Raw genomic sequence first — 16,979 nt, forward strand, 5'->3', positions numbered from 1 at the left:
GCAGCCCTCACAGTTGAGAAGCGAGTGGCAATAGCCCTGTGGGAGCTTGCAATGCCAGACATCTACCAGTCAGTTGGGAATCAATTTGGAGTGGGCAAATCTACTGTGGGGGCTGCTGTGATGCAAGTAGCCAACGCAATCAAAGATCTGCTGATATCAAGGGTAGTGACCCTGGGAAATGTGCAGGTCACAGTGGATGGCTTTGCTGCAATGGGATTCCCTCACTGTGGTGGGGCCATAGACAGAACCCATAGCCTTATCTTGGCACCGGAGCACCAAGCTGGCGAGTACATAAACCACAAGGGGTACTTTTCAATAGTGCTACAAGCACAGGTGGATCACAAGGGACGTTTCACCAACATCAACGTGGGATGGCTGGGAAAGGTACATGACGCTTGCATCCTCAGGAACTCTGGTCTGTTTCAAAAGCTGCAGGAAGGGACTTTCTTCCCAGACCAGAAAATAACCGTTGGGGATGTTGAAATGCCTATAGTTATCCTTGGGGACCCAGCCTACCCCTTAATGCCATGGCTCATGAAGCCACACACAGGCAGCCTGGACAGTAGTCAGGAACTGTTCAGCTACAGGCTGAGCAAGTGTGGAATGGTGGTAGAATGTGCATTTGGACGTTTAAAAGCGCACTGGCGCAGTTTACTGACTCGGTTAGACCTCAGCAAAACCAATATTCCCACTGTTATTACTGCTTACTGTGCGCTCCACAATCTCTGTGAGAGTAAGGGGGAGATGTTTATGGCGGGGTGGGAGGTTGAGGCAAATCGCCTGGCTGCTGGTTACACGCAGCCAGACACCAGGGCGGTTAGAAGAGCACAGGAGGGTGTGGTGAGCGTCAGAGAAGCTTTGAAAACCAGTTTCATGACTGGCCAGGCTACAATGTGAAAGTTCTGTTTGTTTCTCCTTGATAAACCCCTCCCCACCTTAGTTCACTCTACTTCCCTGTAAGCTTCACATTCATGCATTCTGTATTAATTCGTCACACAAATAGGGGGATAACTGACAAGGTAGCCCAGGAGGGGTGGTGGAGGAGGGAAGCACTGGGTGGGGTGGTGGAGGAGGGAAGGACAAGGCCACACAGCACTTTAAAACTTATTGAATGCCAGCTTTCTGTTGCTTGGGCAATCCTCTGGAGTGGAGTAGCTGGGTGGCCGAAGGCCCCCCCCCACCGCATTCTTGGGAGTCTGGGTGAGGAGGTATGGAACTTGGGGAGGAGGGCGGTTGGTTACACAGGGGCTGTAGCGGTGGTCTGTGCTCCTGCTGCCTTTTCTGCAGCTCAACCATATGCTGGAGCATATTAGTTTGATCCTCCAGCAGTCTCAGCATTGAATCCTGTCTCCTCTCATCATGCTGCCGCCACCTCTCCTCTTTAGCCCGCCACTACTCTCTTCAGCCCGCCACCTCTCCTCGCGTTCATTTTGTACTTTCCTGCACTCTGACATTGTCTGCCTCCGTGCATTCGTCTGTGCTCTGTCAGTGTGGGAGGACAGCATGAGGTCAGAGAACATTTCATCACGAGTGTGTTTTTTTCGCCTTCTAATCTTCGCTAGCCTCCGGGAAGGAGAAGATCCTGTGATCCTTGAAACACATGCATGCAGCTGGTGGAGAGAAAAAAAAGGGACAGTGATAGTTAAAAAGACACATTTTATAGAGCAATGGGTACACTCTTTCACAGTAAACCTTGCTGTTAACATAGCACATGTGCTTTCGTTCCAAGGTCGCATTTTGCCTCCCCCCACCACGTGGCTAACTCCTCCCCCCACCGCGTGGCTAACAGCGGGGAACATTTTGTTCAGCCACAGGCAAACAGCCCAGCAGGAACGGGCACCTCTGAATGTCCCCTTAAGAAAAGCACCCTATTTCAACCAGGTGACCATGAATGATATCACTCTGCTGAGGATAACAGAGATAAAGAACGGATGTTGTTTGAACGCCAGCAAACATACGCTGCAATGCTTTGTTCTGCAATGATTCCCGACCATGTGCTACTGGACTGGCGTGGTAAAGTGTCCTACCATGGTGGAAGGAATAAGGCTGCCCTCCCCAGAAACCTTTTGCAAAGGCTTTGGGAGTACATCCAGGAGAGCTTTATGGAGATGTCCCTGGAGGATTTCCGCTCCATCCCCAGATACATTAACAGACTTTTCCAGTACCTGTACTGGCCGCGAATGCAAGGGCAAATAATCATTAAACACGCTTGCTTTTAAACCATATATACTATTTTAAAAGGTACACTCACCAGAGGTCCCTTCTCCACCTGGCGGGTCCAGGAGGCAGCCTTGGGTGGGTTCGGGGGAGTACTGGCTCCAGGTCCAGGGTGAGAAACAGTTCCTGGCTGTCGGGAAAACCGGTTTCTCTGCTTGCTTTCTGTGAGCTACCTACAACCTCATCATCATCATCCTCTTCCTCGTCCCCAAAACCTGCTTCCATGTTGCCTCCCTCTCCACTGAAGGAGTCAAAGCACACGGTTGGGGTAATGGTGGCTGAACCCCCTAAAATGACATGCAGCTTATCATAGAAGTGGCATGCTTTAGGCTCTGACCCGGAGCGGCCGTTTGCCTCTCTGGTTTTCTGGTAGGCTTGCCTCATCTCCTTAAGTTTCATGCGGCACTGCTTTGGGTCCCTATTATGGCCTCTGTCCTTCATGCCCTGGGATATTTTTGACAAATGTTTTGGCATTTCGAAAACTGGAACGGAGTTCTGATAGCACAGATTCATCTCCCCATGCAGCGATCAGATCCCGTACCTCTCGTTCGGTCCATGCTGGAGCTCTTTTGCGATTCTGGGATTCCATCATGGTCACCTCTGCGGATGAGCTCTGCACTCACCTGCAGCTTGCCATGCTGGTCAAACAGGAAATGAGATTCAAAAGTTTGCGGGCTTTTTCCTGTCTAGCTGGCCAGTGCATCTGAGTTGAGAGTGCTGTCCAGAGTGGTCACAATGGAGCACTCTGGGATAGCTCCCGGAGGCCAATACCGTGGAATTGCATCCACGCTACCCCAAATTCGACCCGGCAAGGCCGATTTCAGCACTAATCCCCTTGTTGGGGATGGAGTAGAGAAATCGATTTTAAGAGCCCTTTAAGTAGAAAAAAAGGGATTCATCGTGTGGACGGGTGCAGGGTTAAATCGATTTAACGCTGCTAAACTCGACCTCAACTACTAGTGTAGACCAGGGCTCGTTCTCTTTCCTGACTAGAGATGTGTTCTGCTGCACCTGTATATCTTTTCTCTCACTTGAGTATTTTTCTTTTTCTATTTTCTGCATTTGGGTATCTTTTCGTAGCCTCCGCAGATGACACTTTTTAAATTATTTAAATATTTTGTATTTCTCTAACTTGTTCTGCTACTGAACATCCTTTATATTCTGAACTGTGCTTTCCCTCACAATTGTTGCATTTAGGTTCTGTTCTTTCTACACAGTTGTCATTTGTGTGACTTCCTTCACATTTACTGTACCTCATTGTTCCCTTAGTCAAACCTTTGACAGCCATTTGTATGTGGCAATTACAGCACCTCATGGCAGAAGACGGGGGAAGGAATATATGGTTTAACCCAGAAATATTGATACCCCACTTTTAAGTGTTATGCCTCTTGATCCCTCTGTAGATGGCCAGTTTTCTGCCTCTCTCCTAAGTAGCTGTTTAACAAACAATAGTTTATCTTTGCCTGTACTCTTTGTGATATCCTCAGAGAATCCTAACCGTATTCCCTACATAACCCCTTTTGCTTATGTCAGGAATTTAGGCAATTGACAAGTAACTTTCATTTTCCCTAAGCTTACAGATTCAAGAAGTTTTTCAACTTGCTCCTGATGTGTAAAGTCTATCAATAGATCTCCGCCCTGCATTCTTTTAGCTCTTTGTATGTCACAACCCCCTGAAAATGGAATGGATAAAGAAAAGTGGTGAACATCTCTTACCTTCACATCTTCTCACTTATTTGACAATTATGAAATGTTGACTTTTATCCTGCATTTGTTTTTCATTTCTGTGCATTCCTTCTTCAAATCCTGACATATCAAGACTTCGTTTCCCCCTGTTCTGAGACCACTCTTTGTCCCCCGCTGCTTCTCCTTCATAGTCCAAGGAGATTTTCTCTTTTTCTCCCCCTGCTTCCATTGTCAGTTGCAACTTGCAGCCAAGGACCAGCACCAGCGACAGCCCTCCACCACCAGACTACTCCTGCGGCTCAGAGTCTTCTGCCAGATACCAGCATTCAGCCCAGTTCCAACGTCCAGGCAGGCTGGCCAGCCCACCTAGTCCCCTTCTGCTCTCAATTTCCTGACTTTTTACAAGCCCAGCCTGCTCCTGGACACCTGGGCTTTATCTTCAGTTAGTGCTTATCAATCAAGCCTGACTCTCCCCCAGGTGCAGCCAGTAAGATTAATTGGTCCCTTTAGGGCTACCTTAGGGTTTGTGTGGTGTGAACACCCCATCACATCAAGTTAGTGTCCTGTATGTAGTAAGATAAGCACCAATACTAGGACTCGGAATAGGCAGCTCCCCAGGCCTGGAATCCCAAGTCAGTTCTGAGTCTCAGTCTTCCATGGATCTGTAGACTGGTCACTGAGCCAGTTGGTAGGGTTTTTTAAAAAAGAAATCATGTTTTTAATAGGAAGTGGGTTCTGATATGTCTAAGTATCTGTTCTTTCCTTTCTGATCAGATCCTATCCCAGCTTACAACAGATGCTTTTGCTGTCTTTTCCTTTTCCTTCTCCTTCCTCAAACAATACTGTATGTGTTCATCTGATGGGATGGAATTAGCCATTTGGCTGGCAGACTCTTTGGGAGCAGGCTTTCTAGCCAGTCCGAGCACGATTTGCCACGTGGAATGTACCTTCTAAAGAGGAAAGATGGCTCTGATCCTTCCACTCCTTATGGTTTTAATAAGGAGTATAAATGTATTTAGTTTTATGCCTCTGGATAGATTGTGTCTGATGTACTATCTCTCTTCTTTCCCTCGTAGGATATACTTTGGGGAAGTGCAGCTGAGCGGCTTGGGAGAAGGTATGGTTGTGCAATGGACATAAACTAGCTGATGTCTCTCTCCCAAATTGTCAGGTTTTGTAATAGTATCCTAGTGTTATAAGGAGACCAGGCCTGCAGTTCACAAGTAATTTCTGTTCTGCTTTATCTGTAATGGATGTTACAAAATGACAGCTATGCCTTATTAACACTAACCTTAGCTTGAGAATCCCTACTGTGAGTAATGCTAATCCTAGGCTGTAAACCTAGCCCAGAGAGGCCTACCCTTAGGAACCCTAGCCCTAGTCTGGAGAGACCTACTGACTAGGCATAACCCTATGCTTCAGGCCTACCCTTTGTAACCTGAACCCTGGCTTGAGGATTCTTACTGGCCACAGGACTCCTCCTAGCCCAAGAATCCCTACCCTTAGTAACCCAAACCCTAGCCTGGGGACTCCACTGATGCCAGGCATAACCCTAGCCCATAGATACTTATCCTTAGTAACTCTAACCATAGCATGGAGAACCCTAGTGTTCCCAGGCCTAAATGTACACCAGAGAGGTCTACCCTTAATAAACCTAACCCTGGTCAGTGTAGTCCTACTGGTTCCAAGCCTATTGATAGCCTGGGAACCCTATCTTTGGTAATCTAACCCTAGGCCAGAGAGCCCTACTGACCCCAGGTGTCGCCCTAGCCTGGGGAAGCCTACCCTTAGTAACCCTAACCCTAGCTCAAGAAGGCCCATTAAATCCAAGCGTGACTGTAGTCCAGAGATGCCTACTCTTAGTAATCCTAACCCTAGCCTGGAGACCCCTGCCTTCGGCAATCCTAACTCTAATTTAGGAAGCCCTGCTGACCGCAGGCATAACTCTAGCCTGAAGAGTCATACCCTTAGTAACCCTATCCCTACCTTGAGGATCCCTGCTGGCCACGGGCCTAATTCTAGCCCATGGAGCCCTACCCTTAGTAATCCTAACCCTGGTCAGAGGAGCCCTACAAGCCCCAAGCCTAGTGATAGCCCAGGGTAGGGTTGCCAACTTTCTAGTCACACAAAACTGAACACCCAAGCCCTGCCCCTTGCCTGAGGCCCTGTCCCTTCCCCAGGGCCATGCCCCCCGCTCACTACATTCCCCCTCCCTTGGTGGCTTGCTCTCCCCCACCCTCGCTCACTTTCACTGGGCTGGGGCAGGGGGTTGAGGGTGTGGGAGGGGGTGAGGGCTCCGGGGTGGGGCCAGACATGAGGGATTCAGGGTGCGGGAGGGGGTTCTGGGTTTGGGGAGAGGCTCAAGGCAGGTGGTTGGGGCGCAGGGTTACCTCGGGTGGCTCCCGGTCAGTGGCGCAGCAGGGGGGGCTAAGGCAGGCTGCGTGCCTGTCCTGGCACCCAGTGGCGCTCGAACATTTTTAGTAGTGGAGGTGCTGAGGTGAGGGGTTGTGGGGACGGAGGGCCAGGAGCAGGGCATAGGCGCGGGAAGCAGCACCCACACCCCTACTTCCCGCGCCTATGCTGGCACCATGCTGTGCACGCCCTGGAAGCAGCAAACAACCAGCAGGTCCGGCTCCTAGGTGGGGGTGCTAGGAGGCTCCACGCGCTGCTCTCACCTGCAGAGTGCAGAGCCAGGGCAGGGGGCAGCATGCGGAGCCCTGTGCCCCCCCCCGAAGGAGCCAAACCTGCTGGCCATGGTGCCAGCCAGAACAGATAGGGACTAACCTGCCTTAGCTCCGTAGCACTGCCGACCGGACTTTTAACAGTGGTGTTGACCAGAGCCGCCAGGGTCCCTTTTCTGCTCTGTGCTCTGGTCAAAAACCGGACACCTGGTCACCCTAGCCCAGGGACCACTACCTTAGTAACACCAGCCTGGAGTGCCTTACTGACCTCAGGCGTAACACTAGCCCCGACATGCCTACCCTGAGTAATCCTAATCCCAGCCCAGGGAGCTCCACTGAACCCAGATCTAAACCTAGTCTGGAGAGGCCAACCCTTAGAAACCCTAACTCCAGCCTGGGAAGCTGGGCCCTTAGCAACCCTGGCCAGGGATCCCTAAAGACCACAGGCTTAACCATAGCCCATAGATCCCTACCCTTGGTAACCTTACCCCTAGCATGAGAAGCCCTCTACTGACTCAAGGCATAACCCTTGTCCAGGGAGGCCTATCCTTAGAACTTTGAGAATGTTCACGATGATGGTCACTTCTACTCTAGCAGTCCAGGACTGAAATAGTAGAACTGAGGTGCATCTGTGTGGCTTAGGACTGGAACAGCAGTAGGTGATGCCATTCACGAAAGAGGGGCATTAGCAAAGCTATGTGCGGGGCCAGGACTGGAATTGCAGGCAGTGAAGCAGGTGAGGGTGACAGTAAGACAGATACCACAAGACAACATATTGCTGCTGTTTTTCCTTCGTGTTTTTGTTCAGAGCTCAAAATGGAGGGATTAATGAAACCAAGTTTAGGAAGATCTAATCCAGACCGGGTGTATGGAATAGAAATAATCAACCTTTATGACCATCATAAGAAGCTAGTGAAACTGATAACCACTCTTCTACCCCTTTTAGGTTTCCAGACAGTCCGTGTTGGAACAGTGGGTACCCCATTGGGCACCATCACTCTGTCTTGTGCCTACAGAATCAACCTGGCCTTCATTTCAACCAGGTAAGGAAATGTGGTCAGCCCAAAAAGCATCTTCCAAGAAAACAACATTAAACCTCACATTTCCTCATTCCAATTTAGGTAGTCCCACATTAAACATCCTCCTGGATCCTCAGGTCTTGCAGAGGGGGAGTATTTGGGTAGCCCTGAGCCAGACTCCAGAACACCATGTCACTGGTTCATGCTTGGAGTTGCAGGATTGAATTGTGGTGATGCTCTGGTCCCCATTAACAGATACAAGGGACTCTTTGGGAATGAGTGGGGACGCAGTAGAGAGGGGAAGCCAGTCTTATGAATAACACCATATGCTTGTTGTGTTACAGGCAGTTTGAGAGGACCCCACCTATCATGGGGATTATCATTGATCACTTTGTGGACCGTCCCTACCCCAGCTCCTCACCCATGCACCCGTGCAATTACAGGTGAGGAAACAGAGTGTGGTCATGGGCTATAAATGAAGGCTTTCTTATGCCCAAGTACAGAGCCTTCTCTAGTACCTGCTGACTGGGCGTAGAGGAGGACTGCAGGATCAGTGTCACTCTTATTAGAAATGGAGCATGTAAGGAAAGGCAGCATTTCCCCCTCAGGTTTAGAGGTTTGAGTGCAGCTAGCCTCAGAGGATTCTCAATGGTCCTAACTCCTTGCTGTAACATTCTAGATCATTTAGCAGTCAGGGTGCAATCTCCTTTGTGTCAGTGATGGAGTTATCTGATTGCATATTGTACAGAAGGGAAAGTGTACCAGTTATCATGCAAGACACTTGGTACAGAACCTGGGGTCATGGAAGCATGCATCTGTGGGAATTCACATAGGTGGGTATCACTGTGGGAAAGCCCACAGGGTTGAGATTTTTCATCAGCAGCAGGGTACATATGTAAGTAAGAATGGAGGAAATAAGTGCATGAAGTTTGCCTTCTCTAAAATTCCTGTGATGATGATCTAATCAAGAGCAATGGCACAATATTTGGTATTTGGTCCCAGGGATTCTTTTCATAGAATATCAGGGTTGGAAGGGACCTCAGGAGGTCATCTAGTCCAACCCCCTGCTCAAAGCAGGACTAATCCCCAATTTTTGCCCCAGATCCCTAAATGGCCCCCTCAAGGATTGAACTCACAACCCTGGGTTTAGCAGGCTAATGCTCAAACCACTGAGCTATCCCTCCAGCAACAAAGCTGGGTCTGTTGGTCAGTACATCGAAACCTTTTCTCTTGGAAAAAGAAACCAGATGGAAGAGGAAGCACCTTTTCCTTCTTCAGGGAGAACCTCTGGAAAGTTCAAAGCCCAAAGGACTTAAACTCCTGGCAGTGTTCTCTTCAGCCCTGCCAACGAAAGAATCCGAGCCCCTTCGTAAATTCTTCTTTCAGCTCCGCCCAAATACTCTGTCCTCCTGCAGCATCTGAGTCTCACTCAATAGACTGGATGATCACAATGGTCCCTTCTGGCCTTGGAATCTATGAATACTTTTCATTATTTCTTTTTGGCTTATGGAATATTCCTATCATGAAATTTCTCTCTTCTTGCTGCTCTAGAACGACTGGTGAGGACAATGGGGCAGCATACCCATCAGTGGAAGACTCCCAGGAAGTGTGCACTACCTCTTTCTCCACCTCCCCTCCATCCCAGGTAGGAGAAAATGAGCTCCTCAGTCCCAAAGGCAAGTTGAACAACTAATTCCCTTTAGTGCAGCTCAGCATATGTCCTCTGAAGTAGCAGGTGTACAGTCTAACAGCAGTATGCTGTGTGTTCAGTCTCTGTAATTAAAATTTGTTTACTTACACATATGTATTGCCCAGACCTTGCTCCCCTCTTTGTAAAACCCAGGTGGATGCTAATTCCAACAAGACTTCATGGGACAGAAGGGACTGATTTATGAGGAAAGATTCAAAAACTAAATTGTGTAGCTGGGCTAAGCAATGACTGAAGAGGAACACGGCAGTCTACAGATATGTCCAGGGGATAAACACTACAAAGAGACAAATGAATTCAGATAAGGCCAGGCAATATAACAAGGTGTAATAGCCTCAAATTGGGAGGGAGACTCTCAGGAATATCAGGAGAAGACTTACCTTACTTTGCAGTCTCCTAGGCTGTGGAATTATTCTAGGAAAGGGTGAAAGCCCTATCACTTGGAGCATCTAAAACTAGACTGGACAAACACTAGCAAGTACCTGATGGGGAACAGTTCTGCATTGATCCTTGGTGTGAATTATATGGGAATTTTTCTAGAGCTCGTTGAAATTTTCCACTCATTACAGGGTCTTTTTCATCATTTTTTAACTGTTCATGAAAAAATGTCTATAAAAAATTTTGCAAAAAATGTTTAGAGACTTTTTAAAAATTTATCCATTTTTGTTTATTTAAATCTGCATTTTCTTACTGCAAACGCAGTTTGCAATAAATGGAAACATTTGCATAACATTTTTCATTTCAAATATCTCTGGAAACAATGCAAAAAACAGAAAATGGGTCCATTTTGAACCCTACAAAATGAAAACAACTTCAAAATTTCTAGCAGTCTTCTGCCCCCTTTTCAACCAGATTCATTCTTTTTTTCCTGTCTGTAATTTCTATAGCTCTCTGACTAAAGCTTGGTCAGATTATCTGTTTTCCTGTAGCTTTAGAAGTTCAAGAACATTCAGTCCAGTTGTCCACAAAATTAAGTATCTCTGGTGAACTTTAAGATCTCTAGTCCATTTCTGATGTGTCTGTGTTACTATGGTCAAGAGTGAAATGCAGTTTGAGAACGTTTTTCTCATTTGAATGAGTTTGCTTTGGGGTCACTTATTGCCTCAAGGTGATCAATCTGACAAACTACTAGTAAATATATTTAATTTTGATAAATGTAGTAATAAATCCATCTCAAGAGGCCTCTCTTGTGCCTCACTGATATTTTGATGACCAGTTCACCCAGCAATGTTGAATCAGAGAGGGAGTGCTCATGGTAAGTCTGAGCGAGTAAAGCTGTTGGTTGTTAGATGTCCAGCACAAGAGACTTGTTTGAGGCTGAGCCCCATGCTCTCTGCCTTTTCAATAAATGGTGTTAATACATATTAATGTTCATGAGAACATTTGTACTGGTCCCTATGTCAGTTACTCATAGCCAGAGTTAGTTACATAATAGTAACAATGGTGCTAAATAAATTGCCACCGGTCGTCTTTCTGGAGGGCATGAAGCTTCCTAATATCGGAAGAAAAGCTCTCTATGAAACCATCAGTGCTTTGAGGATTGGTGACTAACAGCAGCCTCTGGTACCAGTGCTCCATGGTTTATAATTTACATACATAATATGATCAGATGTAAAGCAATTGTCAATCTTTCTGGCCAAAGGCAACATTTAAAAAGGCACTATAAGGGGACAACATACATTGAAAAAAGGCAAACCCTCTTTATATATTTATAAACATCTAAAAGTCCAGATCAGGTACTGAGACCTGTCTGTGCACTGGATTCTGTACATACAGACTGTGGCCTCCCCCCCCAAGCTGCATCCCACATTCCTACTGAGTGGAAGGGAGGCTCAGCCACTCTGCTGCTGGACCTCAATAGGCCTATCTAGGCATCCATGTATTGGGAGGGGGTAAACACAAGATTGGCGGAATACATCCTCCTCCCTTTAGCCCTGTAGAGTTTACTAGAAAAGATGCAGACTACCCTGCATTGTATTTTCCGTGGAGAACACCAAAGTGTTCAGGGATTGTACCTGCTAATGTGATTCCAATGGAACTGTGCTTCCAGGAAGCTGGGAGACAGACCTGGTGCGGTGGGATTCCCATGGATGGCCCACCCCTCTCACATCAGGCACCCTCTGCTAGACAATTTTTAATGCCACAGATTGCCAATTTCCACTTAAGGCCCTGCTCCACTTGCTGTGTTCTGGTATAAAAATGATTTGGATCATGGTAGTGCCCAGAGGCCTCAGCCTGGATCAGGGCCCCATTGGGCTGGGTGCTGCACAGGGACACACACAGACATGTTCCCTGCCCCTCAGAATTTACAATTTTGGAAGACTAGCTACATCTGAAGGGGAGACCATCAAAATATAGACAACTTGTATGTGTTCAAATCAAAATCAGTCTCAACTGTTCCTAAGAGCCCCTCAGCCTAGTCTTGGTGAACTGGCTAGCAGTCCTAGTAAGCTGTGCAATGGAGCTTTTGGCAGTTGCTTTATGTCTAATTCTCTCTGGAGTTGTGATGGGGAGTGGTTCACTGCAAGACTGACTCCTTTACAAATTAAATGAATTTCTGGCCATACTGAGAATTTTACCATGCATAAAGCTGTCTGATTGCTCTGGCCATAGATGCTCCTCATTAGTGTTCAGTTCATCCAACTCTTTTCAGTTCTTCTCTCAAGTCCTTTTCTCTTTCTTCCTTCCTTGTTTTCCTCTGTGTGTCTGTGTATGTGCACAGTGTGTTTTTACTGTCACTAAGGCACATTTTCAGACCCCTCCTCCTGTGGTGATGGACACCTTGAAGGTCCCTATGATGGGACTGGCCTTTTCACATCAAGTGAGTTCACAATAGAATACAGTATCTATGGCCTGATAGTACTTTAAAAATGCAGGAAGGTACAAGTTTGACTACCCAGAGTGTACACTGGGAAATAAATCTGTTTGCTGCTTCCTTATGCTGAAGAAGTTGGTCAGCCCAAAATGGGATGGGCTTTTTATTCTGGTTAGATGTGTTCACAATGTCTGTGATTCTTTATATAGCAGGGTTTTTTATTTGTTCAAAATGGTGCTCTAGTGCTCTTTAAACTAAAAAACACTTGCAGCATAGCACTGAGCAGCAGCCCTATAGGAAGCAACCAATGCATGCCATTTGAGAGGTCAAGGGGGGAGAGTGTCTTGTCAAGGTATCAAGGGGTCTTGACTGCAGTGGGTAGAAGAAATTTAATTTATCAAAGTGCACAGTGCTTTGTCGGCTGGCAGGGGCTTGGGAAAGAAGCAGCATTCCTCACCTCTGCAGGGAGGGAGGCCCAGCATACCTCCTGTGATCCCAGAGACCACCTAGCACGCACAAGGCTTCATGTTGACTGGCTATAGAGGAGCTTTATGCAACTTTTCTTGGAGTAGGCAGGGAGTAAAGAAAAGGGGAGGGGTGGCAAAGGTCTTAGAGGGTCTTGGAGGGCAAAAATGAATTGAATGCCCCATCATGACAGTCTGTTTTGAAGCATTTCAATGTAAACATCTGGGGTAAAATCCTGACTGCTCTGAAGTCTATGGGAGATTGGCCACTAACTTCAATGGAGACAGGATTTCACCTGTGGTTGTCTAGGGCTCAGATCCTAAATGGTATTTAGGTCCTAACTCCCACTGAAATCAGAGTTAGGTACCTAAATTTCTTTGAGGATCTTGGCCTAGTTCTCTTTCCCAGTCAGGATGTTTGCTTGTTACTCATGTGTTCCGATTGCAGGAACTTAGAGACCATCATCTGTTACCCATATGACACAACAGGCATCAGTGGATAGTGCTTGAAGTGTTCTCTCATGAGTAGCCTCTGGCTCTGGAACCTGCACCTCCTGTAACGTGGTGCTTGTTCTAAGAGTGTTAAAGTTGAGACACTGTTAACTTGAAAAAATCTCACCACTCTGTCTGAAAATGTTTGATCTCTGGTTGTTATAAGTAACACCTAAGAGGACTAGAAAGATGTCTATTTTCTACTTTTGTTCATTTATTTTGTGCTTCTCACACACTTTGTGTAGTCAGTTTCTATGTCTCCCCCTGACTAGTCAGGTAGGTTTCTCCTGTAGGTATGGATCTTTCACACAGCAACAGGGGAGAGAATCATTTTTATGGAATAGGAACATTCTATTATAAAATCACAAACATTGCTGGCAGTCTCAGCAGCAGGTGCAGGGCTGAAGTTACTTTTAACTCTGCTTTTAAAAGTGAATTAAATTTCAAGTTGACAGTGTCTGGTGAATAGGGACTGGCTGTCTTAACTCACAGTAAATCACAGTGTAGTGATGGGAAGGGATGTCTGCATGAGTTGGGGGACTTTTTAAATAAAGAGAATGTTGGGCCAGTTCAATGGGGAATGGCCCCTAGAGTTCCCGGGGGGGATTGGGGACTCTCTGGAGAGCAGAAAGCCCTATGAAAGTCAGAGTAGCATCAGATGATACTCCTAGCAAAATAAGAGTTCTTGAGACTGGGCCAGCCTGGTTTGTGAGAAGAGACCACTCCCTCCAGCTTAACCCAGACTCTAGAAGGAGCCCAGCCTGATATCTGTGGGCAGCCCTTAAATTGTCAGGACACCACCTCAAAAATGTCAGCACTCAGAGTACTGACTCACTTGGGGATTGCAGTGTTGTAGCCATGTTGGTCCCTGGGTGGGTGAGGTAATATCTTTTATTGAACCAACTTCTGTTGGTGAGAGAGACAAGCTTTCAGGTTACCTCTTGTGGCTCTTCTTCAGCTCTGGGAAAGGTACTGAGAGCTGGTCTACACTGGGAACTTATATCAGCATTAGCTACATCTCCTGGGGTGTGAAAAATCCACACTCCTCAGTGATGTAATTAAGCTGACTTTTCCCCCAGTGTAGACAGTTCTAGGTCGATGGAGGTGGAACACCTACACCAGTGGAAGAACCCTTCACGTCCTAGGGGTCAGGTCTTGTGAAAAGTGTTCACCCATGAGTGAAATGGTGTTTTTGTCTTCTATAATTTTTCTGGGTGAATTCAGTTAAGAGCATAGTGATTGTCTGTCTGGTTTCACCCCCACAGTTGTTGTTGTTGTTAGGGCATTTAGTGCACCAGATGTGATAGGCATATGTCGGACCCACCCATCATAGATTTCCACCACAACTTCTACAACCATCACCCATCTATCAAACTGTCTCTAGAACACTCCCGCACCAGCATCAACTTTCTGGACACCGCGATTAGCTTCAGTAATGGCATTCAACAGACAACTATATACAAGAGACTCCTGGATCACCCTACTTACCTTCACAGATCCAGTAACCACCTCAAACACACCAAGAAATCTGTTACCTACAGCCAGGCCCTCAGATACCATAGAATATGCTTTGAGGAGAAAGTCCAGGATACACACCTTCACCAAACAAGGACACTCCACTAGAGAAATAGATCACATCATGGAATGGGCCACCCAAATACCCTAAGAGAACCTGCTTCAATACAGGAAAAAAACAAAAATCCTCCAACCACACACCTCTAGTTGTCACCTACCACCCCACACTAGAACCAATATAGGGTATCATTAAACAATTACAACCCGTACTTGATGGGGACCACCTCCTGAAAAAAAATCTTTCCCCAACCCCCTCTTCTGGTCTTCAAACAACCTCCCAACCTCACCAAGCTCATTATCCGAAGCAACCCAGAAATTAGGATCCACGAACTCAAAGCAGCACTAGCCCCTGCCATAACAGATGCAAAACTGGCCGACATTTCTCCACTGCTACAATGATCAATACCCTCTACAACACATCTTTCAAAATCCAGAGTCCTGCACATGCCTATCACAATATGTGATGTATCTCATTCAGTGCATTAAATGCCCCAATAATAACTATATAGGTGAAACCAGGCAATCACTATGCTCTCAAATGAACTCGAACTTGTATAGGAAAAGGATACAAGACAAAAATACCATATCATGGGTGGGTGCACACTTCTCACAAAGTGATCGCTCTATATCTGATCTCTCATCCTCGTCCTCAAAGGAAACCTTCAAAAGACGAGCCTGGGAGCTTATTAAATTCATAACTTTGATAGACTCTAAAAATCATGGTTGTAAAAAAACCCACTGGATTTATGGCTTATTATAACAATCTGTAACCTACTGCCCTCCCCTTTTTGTCCTGTGACTACATGGATGTTAACAAGCCACATCTCCTGAAATGTTCCCTTGGAATATGTGTTACTTATGCTAAACAATCTGTTCCATCTTGTATTGAGCTGTGACCCTGAGAACCTTTCCCAGACTTGAAGAGCTCTGTTTAAGCTTGAAAGCTTGTCTCTTTTACCAACAGGAATTGGTCCAATAAAAGAGATTACCTCACCCACCTTGTCTCAATTGAGGATGTCATGTGATACATGGCTCCTAGCAGAGTGCTGCTTCTGAGGTCAAAAGAAGAAATGGGATTCCTATGGATCCCCACTAACTGTGTTTCTAGTTAGGATCAAGAGATAGAGAAAGAGGTGGCTGAAGATGGGAAGCATCTCCTGATGCTCATCCTTCTCGTTGGGTTTGGGATACTGGGAGGAAATCTTGTGGGGCTTAGCTTGCTGGTTTTCTTTTTAGCTAGCAAGATTGAGGGCCTGTATGTCCTGTGGCCAGGGTTTGTTTACTTTGATTAGGTGGGGGGTGTCCTTCATTCCTGCTACATCCCCTTTTGTTTGCAGTAAGTATGCTGAGAGCTTGAATCCTTGATGAGGAAGTGGCTTTAAAATGCCAGGGTTTATATGGGCTCTGAGTTTTGAAGTGGTTGTGCTGGTCCTTTCTCCAAGAGCTGTCATGCAGGCTTTCCCCTACATTATCTCTCCCACTCAAACTAGTCTTGTTTTAAGGCCAAACCCTCATCCTCTTTCTGTTACAAGGCTGATTTGTTTTAAAATATATAAATTAAATCAAACCTTTGGCGTTGGCTCCCATATAAATCTTTGAGGCACTCTGCTAGCCCAGAGCCATGCTTGTACTGTGCCTCTGTGACATCTCCTGTTCTTTCTCCAGTGATTCTGATAACTATTCAGACTGTGGGGGCTTTTCCTCTCTCTTTGCCCTCTTTGTATTTTTTCTCTTGTTTCTTAGCTTTCCAGCTCTCGTCTTTCCTATCAGCCTGCTGCCCTGGGAGTTGGATCAGCTGACATGGGGTATCCAGTAATCTTTGCTGGTGGTTTGAATGCTGCACATCCTCATCAGGTACTCTTGGTGGTTGGGAGAATGAATATGGCGTGCACCACAGCCACTAAGCGTCACACAGATAAGACATCCTTTAAAACCATTGCATGCCTCTGTATGCAGCTAGGTCAAGAGTGCAAAGGATCTAGAGTAATTTAAAAAAAACATGGTGCTAGCAAATAAGGCAGGAAGTAGCTTTATGATGCTCTTGGAATCACCTGAAGTGGGACTTTAATCAAGGTGTTTTCCCTTGGGTAGAATGGAGACATTGCACTGAGAACAGGGTAAGGCCAGGGATAGGTCTGGAGAAATGGCACTGAATCTGCGTCAGAGAATTAGGAAGGAAGTGATATATGAATTCTTTCATTGGGAAAGTCCCCTCCCACATGACTTCCCCTCTCTCTTGCTCCCTGTCAGAAAATCACTGCTGTGTTCTAGCAGGAGTGTAGTCAGAGCATATCCATGGAGAGCCAAAAAGAACTTATTCCC

The 16,979-nt window shown here is 46.5% G+C and overlaps 1 protein-coding gene across 12 annotated transcripts in view; it reads left to right on the forward strand.

The window, feature by feature from the left end:
* ATG13 (autophagy related 13) overlaps positions 1–16,979 on the forward strand; it is a 49,614-nt gene that overhangs the window by 24,166 nt on the left and 8,469 nt on the right. For 7 of the 12 annotated variants that reach the window (XM_073348218.1, XM_073348221.1, XM_073348220.1 and 4 more), the window contains 6 exons: positions 4,980–5,020; positions 7,531–7,627; positions 7,948–8,046; positions 9,155–9,248; positions 12,034–12,132; positions 16,401–16,511. In XM_073348218.1, coding sequence (XP_073204319.1) covers positions 4,980–5,020; positions 7,531–7,627; positions 7,948–8,046; positions 9,155–9,248; positions 12,034–12,132; positions 16,401–16,511 — 541 coding nt within the window. The remainder of the gene's footprint in view (positions 1–4,979; positions 5,021–7,530; positions 7,628–7,947; positions 8,047–9,154; positions 9,249–12,033; positions 12,133–16,400; positions 16,512–16,979) is intronic. The other 5 variants (XM_073348216.1, XM_073348223.1, XM_073348222.1 and 2 more) reach the window with 3 other exon arrangements.

Source organism: Lepidochelys kempii, chromosome 6 (genome assembly GCF_965140265.1).
Source record: "Lepidochelys kempii isolate rLepKem1 chromosome 6, rLepKem1.hap2, whole genome shotgun sequence".
NCBI lineage: Eukaryota > Metazoa > Chordata > Testudines > Cheloniidae > Lepidochelys > Lepidochelys kempii.